We start from the raw sequence: 11,271 nt of genomic DNA on the forward strand, positions 1-11,271 counted from the left end.
TTCTTGTTTCTTGCCTATTTCTTGTATCTTACAATTGAATGTGTATCATAATCACTTTGTTTAAAACAAACAGCATGGGAGAGTGTTTCTAAAGCTTAATTTGAGTGCACAATCAAATATGGAAAATAACAACTTGAGAACACTTGAAAACAAATATCAGACAAGTATTTTATCACACATTCAAAATAAGTAGTGCATATAATAGTAATAACAATTTGACATGTTTATTTAACTAGTTAAATGTAACAGCGTGGGTACTGATTACTGAATAAAATTAATTAATGAATGTCTTGTTTTTATAGAGATTTAATATCCTTGTTCTTTATGTAGATCAAAAAACAGCACTATCTTATCACCACCCTCCTCTTCCTTACATATACTTCAGACACTGGTATAGCTAATTATTAATATATATAATAATTATTCTTTCATTTCATTGTATTTGTTTTGTTACTTGTTTCACTTTCAGAACACTATTTATATATATTTTCCTCCAAGTACCACCAGATGAAGCATGCATACCACTGGTGGTACATGTACCACAGTTTGAGAACCATGGATCTAGTTTATCTGGATTATTAGTTGTGAATGGTGAGTCAGAATTTTATTGTGTGTATTTTGTCCGAGGAACATAAAAAAAATTCACATTTTTACTTTGACTAATGGTTTTATCATATAAGCAGATATTTTGTGTATTTTGTTAACCCCCAAATGTTTTATCTTTTTTGAGTAAATAAAATAACTACGTATAAAAACACCGGTAGATCGTCTCGTGGCACCAGCGGCCCGGAAGTGTTCGTACGCCAGGTTAAACGCCAGTTGACGGAGGTAGCGTTAGCTGTCTGCCGGGTTCAGTCATTGTACAAAGATGGAGGTGACACGGAAAAGTAAGTAGTCAGCCAGGCGTAGCACACATGATTTGTTTTGGTTGACTTTAATGTGTCTACAGCGTAGCAGAAGCACGTGATATATTATTTGTGGATAAGACTCTTCAATTACTGTGTTTTTGCTACTAGTTAGCCGGCTAACTAGCTTGGTAGCTGCGATGCTACAGTATCGGACGCAAGCGCTCTGCATCGCGCTAACATAGTATTATTATGCGTTTTTCACTTTCACCAGATTTTAAAAGCTGTTTGAAGGAGGTGTACAGCGCGATTGAAGAGGCTGACTTTCTCGCAATCGATGGAGAATTTTCAGGTAATGGTGTTCAGTGTTTAAGCTGCGTGTTTAATAGAAACGTTGCGTCTCCAAACATTAATTTATTTTCTTTTTTTTCTATGTTTGAAGGGATAAGCGATGGTCCTAATGTCAGTGCATTAACCAACGGACTGGACACGCCAGAGGAACGTTACACGAAGCTGAAAAAGGTCAGCACAGTTTAGTTACTCTTGCACACTTAAATCAGTCATATTTTATAAGAGCAGCTAAATATGACCAGTCACATTTTCAACGGCTCTACACAATGTTTACACGCACAGAGACCCTCACTTTAAAATAAGAAGAAAATAAGTAAACATTTTATCGGATAAATTGTAGCACAAGCTCTGTCCGCATGGCCACACGGGCCATAGATGTCCTGCGTGCAGAATAAACCAACACGCGCATGGAGATTTAATCTGGCATCGATGTAGTGAATTTCGAATCACTTGGATGATCATAAATGGAGAAAATTAAATTTGAAATTGCTTAAAAATGCTGCAACATACAGTCCTAGTGATGTATTTTCGACTGCCACAAGGGGTGTTAAAATGTCAGTCTAGTCATTCCATTTCCTCAGTAAATATTTTTAATCCCATCTGTGATTTACATGCCGACTTGTCCATGTGGCCTTGGATATGTTGGTCAAATAAAACAAACAAACACTAAAATGCTGGCAGAACAGGAAGTATGGTCCACACAATCGCTAAACATTATGCTGAGGCAAACCACGGTTCCCTCTCTGCAGTCAAGATGCCTGATAGAGGAAGTGATATCCTGAAATTACACCATGACACCAAGTGGGCCTAATGATGATTTTCGTCTAAAATGTTTCCTAATTTATCTGTAATCTGCTTCATTACTGCCATCTAGTGTATTGAATTAAAATGGCTGAAAATGCTTGTCAGGTTTTCGCTCTGTTGTGTTTTGTGGCTTTATGTGCTTGTTATTGACCAGTGTACTTGGCAAAAGTGATTTGTCCCCAAATAATTGGGCCAACCTCTCAGCTGTTTACCAAAGCTGCACTTGCTTATATTTGAACCAGTTAAACTCTAGACCTCAACGCTATGGTGAAGGCTTTGTGAAGAGAAGTCTTAAGAATTTGTATGTGAGCCAGCTAACTGCTGACTGCTAAATTGGCCAAATCTATATAGTCTGTTAACATTTCAGAATCAATGCACAGTATATATACATTCATGCATATTAACAGTTTTTACAATATTGTGAATTGCAATTGTTTTTAAACGGGATGAACGTGATGGGATATTTTTATATCACCCCATGTCTAATAATCTAAATGAATATGCATGGATTATCAACAAGCAACTTCCAAGTGCTGCCAGGCAGGCAGGCCCTGACTCACAGGGCTTTAACTCCACATTTACAGACTGCAAGATACAGAATTCAAGCACCTGGACCACATGCACAGTGCTCACACGGAAGAAAACTTAGTTTCCTTCCTTGATCTTGAAAGAGTCTTTTGTTTTGTTCTTATTGAAAACCTGGCTTTCTGTCCACCAGCACTCCATGGACTTTCTGCTGTTCCAGTTTGGAATTTGTACATTCACATACGACCAGGCAAAATCAAAGTGAGTGAACGTCGCTGTGCCTAAGCGGTTATCCTTCTCCCAAAGCCCACTGTAATGTGTCCAAACTTAAATATCTTGTCTTTTTCTGAGCCCAACTTGGTTCTGAAACAGTGGGAGAAGCAGCCATCTTGTTGCAAATCCCCTGGGGGACAGTTTTTGGACACAGTAACTGGAGAGGAATAATTTGAACTGTCAGACTAACAAATAATTTGCTCCCTGTGCCGGCTTCTGAATTAATCAAAGCTGGATTATCAAGTGGGAAACTTCCCCAGGGCCCTAGGATCATTTTACCATGTACCAAATGTCTCAGCTTAATCTCCATAGTCACTGCCATTTAAATTGTATATAAATGTTAACAATGTACTAATGGTGGAAGTGATTTAACTTTGTTTCACTAATTTGCTTTTTTTCTCTCAATCGATCACATCTCTCTAGGTATATCATAAAGCCTTTCAATTTTTATGTGTTCCCGAAACCGTTCAACAGGATGTCTCCTGACATAAAGTTCCTCTGTCAGGTAAGTGCTGTTTTTTGTTTTGTTGTGAACGGTTAATTCAAAAGGTTAAAAATTGTTCCTGCTTTCAAGGTATGTTTTTTTTTTTTTTTTACAGAGTTCGAGTATCGACTTTTTAGCCAGTCAAGGATTTGACTTCAACAAAGTGTTTTGTCATGGTAAGCTTGACACAATGTGTTTTGCAGTGCTTGTATCATCTATAAAACTTAAACATACTAGACTAGATACTAGAGCAACCACAGAACTTAAGGTGCACCAAAGTAAAATTATTTTTCTTTCTGGTTTTCAAAGGAATCCCATATCTTAATCAAGATCAGGAGGTACAGCTAAGGGAGCAGATGGAGGAGAGGAGGAATCAACATGCTAACGGTATGGGGACGCCGTCCTACATATCACCTTCATCCTCCAAAGGCCCTGCACATGTACCTGATGAACATAAAGACTTCATCAACAGGGTGGTGTAAGTATTGCACCACTTATGTTTTCCAGGTTTTATTACTATTTTTGTTCATTGTACTCTTTGTTCACATCAGAGAGAAAGTCGAGGGGCTTTTCACCAACTCAGAGAAAACTCTGGACTTGGAGCCATGCACTGGGTAATTAAAACCTCCTCTTAAAGAAAAAAGCTGCATCTATCCTGTTAATTTTTATATATTTGGTTTTTGTATTTTAATCTTTGCATTTTGTCTTATTTATACCTCCTTTCAAGGTTTCAGAGGAAGCTGATCTACCAGACACTGAACTGGAAGTAAGCGTCACTCTTCTCTTGTACCTGATGTGTTGGGTTGTGGTAGATTAACATTTCTGTCTCACTCGCAGATTTCCCAAAGGGCTTCATGTGGATACGATAGAAACCGAAAAAGTGAGATGATGTTTTATTTCATCTCCTCTTGTCTCCAGTTTTGTTTTATGTAAAATTTATAGATGTGATTTCTGTGCTTGCAGAAGGAGCGATACATCCAGGTCAGCAAAGTTGATGATGAGGAGAGAAAGAAGATGGAACAGCAGAAAGTGGAGAGGGAGCAGGTGAGATGAATGTCTTGTTGTAGAAATGCATACATTTTTGTTTTTAAATTTCAGCGTGAATGTGACACTTTTAGACTAAATCTAATGTTTTTGTTTTTAAACACTACGTTTCCCCAACAGGAGGAGCTAAATGATGCTGTTGGCTTTTCAAGGGTCATTCATGCCATCTCCAAATCTGTGAGTCAATGCTTGCATTGCACATTTTGTTTCAAAGGAATTTGTGAAAGCTAGCTTTCCAACATAACTAATTCAAGTTTTTTTTTTCTTTAAATGAGTACTTTATCAAATGTATAGTTTTCTAAATGTGACTTATTCCACTTGTCGACAGGGTAAACTTGTGGTTGGCCACAACATGCTGTTGGATGTGATGCATACCATTCACCAGTTCTACTGTCCTCTTCCAGAGGTACTTAATGGATATTTTAAATGTGGAGCCTTTATGGCTGCTAAATGTTCACGTTTTCCTACACAAAATGACAAGTAGAAGAACATCGGTGCCTAATTTGTGCCTTTTCTACAGGATCTTCAAGACTTCAAAGAGGTCACAATGTGTGTCTTTCCAAGGTAATATATCTTAGGCTAAATTAGCTTTTGTGTTTTCATAAGTTCCTTTTTTTGTTAATGTTTTATTTAAAGTCTTGTCTATTTTATTGCAGACTTTTGGACACCAAGTTGATGGGTTCCACTCAGCCATTTAAGGTAAGCATTTTAAGTTGATGTTCTGTTTTTTTTTAAATGATAGCTACTCAAGAGAAAATTGTCTGTTTACTTGCACCTAATGAAGATGTTTGGTGAGGGGTAACATTTATTAAAGGACAGATAGCATCTCACAGGCAAAGTGGGCTGCATCCATGTGGTTTTCTGGTTCCAAATATAATATCAAAAAGTGGTTTATCTTTGACTCTTCTAGAGTGCTATGCCATTGACTCCTGCCTGCTTGTGTCTAGTCTCTCCCTCTGCAACTCCTGACTATATAAATTTCCTCATCATCCATCTCAGAAACATCACTCACAGTTTCCTCTTTTATTAACTCGGCAGACATGGATGACTGTGGTGGAGAGAAGTACTCATTTATTGTTGCCGTAACGCCCATTCAGTACTGATGTCTTCTCTAAATACCAATCTATATGGCAACAAGACACTTGCAGCTCATTTTAACAGGAATTACATTCAGAAGCGGAAGCTATTGGCACTATGAGAGAAATGCCACGACTTTAAGAAGGGTTTATGATTCTTTTGTCCTTTTTTTGTGCTGCAGGAACATATCACTAACACATCTCTAGCAGAACTGGAGAAACAATTGAACAGTTGCCCCTTCAAGGCACCACAAGTTGGTGAGGGGAACATTTTTTTTGTCTCATTCCTCAACTCTTCACTGTGTTAAATCCTGCTGACTGCTTTTTTCCCCCCCTTCCTACTGCTTAAGAAACGGCAGAGGGCTTCCCCAGGTATGACACAGCCCAGGAGCAGCTCCATGAGGCAGGTTACGATGCCTACATCACTGGCCTCTGTTTCATCTCTATGGCCAACTACCTGGGTAACGCTCATGCACACAGCACTCTTTCTGCTTACAAAGCCAAGTGTCCAAGTACATATTGTCAACGTTGATTTTGCTTTTCAGGCTCTTTCTTGACTCCGCCTAAGTCTTACATCTCTGCTCGATCCAAACTCATTGAGCCTTTCTTCAACAAGTAAGAAGATGCTCATACATTTATTTGGTCTCGTGTTTAAGTCCTGCATGTAATGGTTAATTATATCTATTTAATGTTTTCAAGGCTTTTCCTGATGAGGATTATCGATATTCCCTACCTCAACATTACTGGACCAGATTGTGAGTAAAATGCACAGTTAATGCTTAATTAGGATTGTTGTTTTGACATAATGTAAAGGTACAGTCTGGAGTTTTTGACCAATAGTAACAAAGGCAATGACATCACAGATGATGTCACTGCCTCAATTTAAAGTATCACATGCATTGGGTAGAGTTGAACTCCTGCTCTCAACTGTTTACCAAACATTCTTTTTTTTTTTTTTTTGTTTCTGACCGTGTCATGTGAGGGGAAGTCAGAAATGATCATTTTTGAAAGGGTGGAAAGGAGCAACAGCTTCCACAGAATAGCTCCAAATCAAATGTGTGCAATTTTTAATCTATGCCATCTTGCCGTAAAGTAGGAAAATGGCGGCACCTGCTGGCAGTTGTTGCAGTAAATTGTGCTATGCTTTATTTTATTTTTTTTAATCCAGTGAATAAATTATTTGTGCATTTATTGAAAATGTGACGGAGGCAAATCAGGAGAGCAGGGTGGTTTAAAGGGGATGTCTGTAAAATATGTACAAGTACCATCCCAATTTTAAACATTTCAGAGCTCGTGTTTGCACCAACAGAATGTTTCTGAGACATGGTAATAAGAAAGTGCACTCAACCCCTGTTGCGCACTGTCCATCTTTGTTTTTACAAACTTTAAAAAAGGTTGGCTCATTTTTGCTCGTCGGAAACAAGATGGCAGTAACGGGCTGTATTTATTAAAAAAAATTATTTATTTATATATATATATATATATATATATATATATATATATATATATATATAAAAAAAAACACCACACACACATATCCAGAGATGATGTGCAAGACAGATGGGAGTTGGCTAACCTTTGCTGAAGTTCACTTAATTTTCTGTCCAGGAAAGAATTATCCAAACTAGCATTTGTCTTTAACTATGTCTCCATTTTCCACTGTCGTCTACATTTTAACACAGCTTGACTACAGACTGTCTTTTTTTTGAGAAGGGTACAGAGGTCTATTAGCATTTCTGACTACATCTAAATATTGCAAAACAAAAACCTCAGGCCTAAATGTTATCATTTTAATTAATTTATGTGAATATTGGCATTTTCTGTATGATGCAACTTTACAGCGCTAAGCCAAGTATTGCTGTTCAGTTAACGAAAGGAATACTAGCACATTTGAGTGGTGATTAACATGACCTCTCACCCTCCACTGTTCTTTCCTGCTAATCTGTTCTCCACTGACAGTACAACCCAAAAGAGACCATGTCCTGCATGTCGCTTTCCCAAAAGAATGGAAGACAAGTGACCTCTACCAGCTTTTTAGTGCCTTTGGTAAGACATGTTTATTTTTGCATTCTACTTGCTTAATAGCCAGAGCCATATTTTCTCTCTCACTTTCTACCTTCTTTTTTTTTTTTATCTACTCAGGAAATATCCAGGTTTCATGGATAGATGACACATCTGCGTTTGTGTCCCTGAGTCAAACAGACCAGGTGCAGATCGGTGAGTTTGACCACCTTCCTCACAGCATTCAGGACTCTATCGGTAATGTTGTCGCAATCTAAAAAATCCTTTTCATCCTGCAGCTATGAACACCAGTCGCTATGCAGAGAGTTACAGGATCCAAACGTATGCAGAGCATATCCAGGGCAAGCAGCAGCAGGACGAGAAGAAGCTCGGGCAAACCAACAAAACCTGGGGTGAAGACGGCTGGGTGAAACCTCACTACACCACCACCGCTGCAGGCAGTTTTGGATATTGCAGGTACAGCTTTGTTTTTAAAAAAAAAAAAAAAATCTGATTCTGTCGGTGTGTTTACATGCAGTTTAATTGAGCTACGGTCATGTTTCCTGTTGACCTTTGTCACAGAAAAGCAAACCGAATGATGAGATGGATTGTGCTGTGGTTCTGTACATTTCATACACGTTAATCGTGATACAAATTAGATGGAGCCTGGCTCTTGTGGTTTCCAGAGAAAAACACAGCCACTGTCTGATTTCCGGCAACGGTGCTGCAGTCTATACATCTTTCCTTCTACGTCGGGTTCAAAGACAGGAGAGGAAATTTTGGTACATGTGCAAAACGCCAAGTCCAACTCCAGTACGACTAAGCGTATACATGCAGGAGTAATCGGACTATGAATCGCATTATCTAGGTACGTTAGTCCGACTAAGACTACCTTGAATTTAGTCAGACTAACGTGTTTACGTGACATTAAAAAAAAAACAAATTTTTGTCTTAGTCCGATTGAAATCAGACTTAACATTGCATGTAAACGCACTGAGCATTTTCTGTTGCCAGGTATCCAAAACTTCCTTCTATATTTTGTTTCAGGGGTTTGAGGAAACGCAGCATCAGTCCAGTTCACGGAGAGCAGGGGACTGGAGAACAAATTACAGATGGCTGGAGTCACTACTCATACCTGGATAGCACAGGCAGCAAGAAAATGAAAACTGATGGTGTGTGAACACATGCATACGCCTGTTCTTTCCTGATTTAGACACTCAGATTTCCCCCAAGAAATAACTAAGCAGGGACCCAGTGTGGCCCGAGGCAGAGAGCAGGTGTCATTTTGAATAATCGTCATGACTGTGGCCGAGTAATTAATTGAAGACTAGATTTTTGGCCACCTGAATAGACCATTCACTATTAAGGCTGAACAGTTTTGAATAAAATCGAATTGATTATTTTGACAGGAATTGCGATTGTATCCAAGGGAATGGTGATTTCTTTATTTTTAAACTCTTTTTCATATGAAAAACAAATTAAAAAGGATTATAGTCTGATATTTGTGCAGATCTGTAAGAAACAAACATGTTCTCTGTAGAGTGACGATAATTAATCTAAAATTATATTTTGACACATTTTAGCAAATATCGCGCCTCCTGCGATTTGAAAATTAGCAATTACTATAAATGTTATCTGATGTGCTTCTTAGTTGTATATTTTGAACTTGATCAGATTTTCAAACTCCCCGCTCCCCCAAGATCAAATTTCAAATTAAAAGTGATGGCCCAATTCTTACACACTGATATTCTTTTAAATTTAAAGGTCATGTCTATATTTTGTGAATTATGAGATGATGCACACATACTGTTTAAAGCACTCTAATCTAATCTCATGTTTCACTCTACACTGTGTTTCTTAGATGCAAGTGGACAGGCAAATGCTGACGCTGTTGAGAGCAAGACGTCGGAGGGATGGCTGAAGACGACGTAAGTGAAATGGAGGTGATCATTTGTGCTATTGTGTTTTTTTTTTTTTTGTAGTGTCGTAAAGCCACTTATTGGTTGCTGTACTCTGCAGAGATGTATCAGATTCAGCCAGTTTAAGCCCAGTCCCTGATGAGGAGGAAAGTCCCGAGGACGCAGATCCAGCCAACAACGCAGAGGGAACGGTCACCTGGCAACGAGCGACAGGCCGATCAAAGAAGAGTCGAAAGGGCGAGAAAAAGAAGTCTGAAGGTGTGTTTTTGTTTTTTTTTGTCTTATTTAATTAATAAAATGTTTAGGAAACCATTGAATTTGTAATGACTTTATTTAAAATGTACCGTTAATACAGTTATAGCAGCCTTTACCAGTATTTGATGGTTAACGTTGTATTAGCCTAAATATTATGGAATCAATGGAGTGATTACTCCATATCATATTTCACACAATCATGACACTAAAGGAAAGCTGGGAAACCACCAGTCAACACTGTTTGTTCGTCATGGACGTTTGTTCCGTTTGTGTTCAAATAAGTCATGCATCATGGCTGTTGCTGCTCTGTTCTTTGACTGAGTCGAGGCGTAGCTCAGTGTGCTGCTGTTTAGTGCAGCTTCCAGGCATCCCGACTTCCTGCTAATTGCATCAGTGATTTGGTTGATGTGCAGCCTTTCCTGATAGATAACTACACTGTATGTGAGGTCCAGAGAAATGACAAATGGACTAAAAGAAACCGAAATATGAATATATTCTTACTTGGTTAACTCTTTACAGGGCACTCTGATGTTTAAAATTTAAACCTTAAAAAAAATACTACTTTTTTGTTTTGCTATATTTTCATCTAGAAAATCAACGACTTTCCATCATTAGCCTTAATTATATTTTACCACGTGGCTGTACTTTTTGCCTTCCGTTATTGTTCAAATTTCACGACGACACTTTGTGACACTGCTGGATCTCTGCTAATTGGCTTGGTGAAATCCAAGTGTTTCTAATCTTGCAACAACGTAAGGTAATGCAGTTTTGGATGTCTGCGGAAGTAACCAAAGGGCTAATGAATTAACTAGTGGTCAATGTCAAGGTCTCTTTGGGCTTATTGTGACATCATTACCCTGAGCTCAGGCTTTTTTTTTTTTTCTTCTTTTTTTTTTTAACCTGCCAATTAGAAAGATGCGTTTGTTTGTGTCCAAATAAAATAAATTGATTAAATAAATGAACCCGACTTACGCCATTAAAAGTGCTCGGATGAGGTCGGAGATCTACAACTGCACCTGTGCATCAAGTCTTCATTTGGTCATTAGGTTAAATAAATTCATAGCCTATTTAACTTAATCCGCTAAACAAAAATAATAATGACTATAGCCTAATACCACACTGAAACCCCCTAACCTATTTTAATGTCTGCAACATCAACAGCCTACATGTTGTTTTGGGGGAAGAAACAAGTCTTTCTTCAGGGGCAGAAATTCAGCCTCAGGTTCTAGGCTTGTGCCGGCCACACAGATCACAGTACAGTCCACAGATGGTGGCTGCCCTTGTTGGCTGTTTTTCCAAGCAGCTGCATCTCAACATTGCAACTGTGATGCTACAACTGTCTATGCTGCAGAAGAACCTGAAGAGTCTAAAAGGCTTGAACAATATCTTGCGTAAAAGGCTTGAATATTGGAGAGACATCTGTTCATCTAGTGGGAGGGGCTCAGTACAGAGCGCCTCAATCCCAAAATATTAAATGTTGAGATGAAACTCGATAATCGACTGCACAGTCGCTGCAAATCAAGATGTCTGACCTGAGCTTCCTGCCTTAACCTCTCTCCCTCTCTTTCACAGCAACCAACTCGGGAGCATCACTGTTCGAAGTCCCAGAAGTCTGGTAGCGAGAGGTGAGGAGCAGAGAGGCCACTGTCAAACACTGGACTCCTGCTCAGTCTCTTCCTAAGCACTTGGTGCAC

The 11,271-nt window shown here is 38.7% G+C and overlaps 1 protein-coding gene across 1 annotated transcript; it reads left to right on the plus strand.

The window, feature by feature from the left end:
* Positions 1–860: 860 nt before the first annotated feature.
* On the plus strand, positions 861–11,271 carry parn (poly(A)-specific ribonuclease (deadenylation nuclease)). Its single transcript, XM_083909151.1, has 26 exons — positions 861–887; positions 1,120–1,197; positions 1,288–1,367; positions 2,719–2,786; positions 3,222–3,303; positions 3,398–3,458; positions 3,592–3,760; positions 3,834–3,896; positions 4,010–4,048; positions 4,120–4,162; positions 4,246–4,326; positions 4,447–4,503; positions 4,655–4,732; positions 4,847–4,890; positions 4,983–5,025; positions 5,585–5,660; positions 5,753–5,863; positions 5,948–6,017; positions 6,102–6,157; positions 7,362–7,448; positions 7,545–7,619; positions 7,703–7,880; positions 8,451–8,575; positions 9,265–9,331; positions 9,423–9,580; positions 11,150–11,271. The coding sequence occupies exons 1-26, from the start codon at positions 869–871 to the stop codon at positions 11,194–11,196; spliced, it is 2,055 nt and encodes a 684-aa protein (XP_083765277.1). The 5' UTR covers positions 861–868; the 3' UTR covers positions 11,197–11,271.

The sequence above is a fragment of the Microchirus variegatus genome (genome assembly GCF_963457635.1).
Source record: "Microchirus variegatus genome assembly, chromosome: 23".
In the NCBI taxonomy this organism is placed as follows: domain Eukaryota; kingdom Metazoa; phylum Chordata; class Actinopteri; order Pleuronectiformes; family Soleidae; genus Microchirus; species Microchirus variegatus.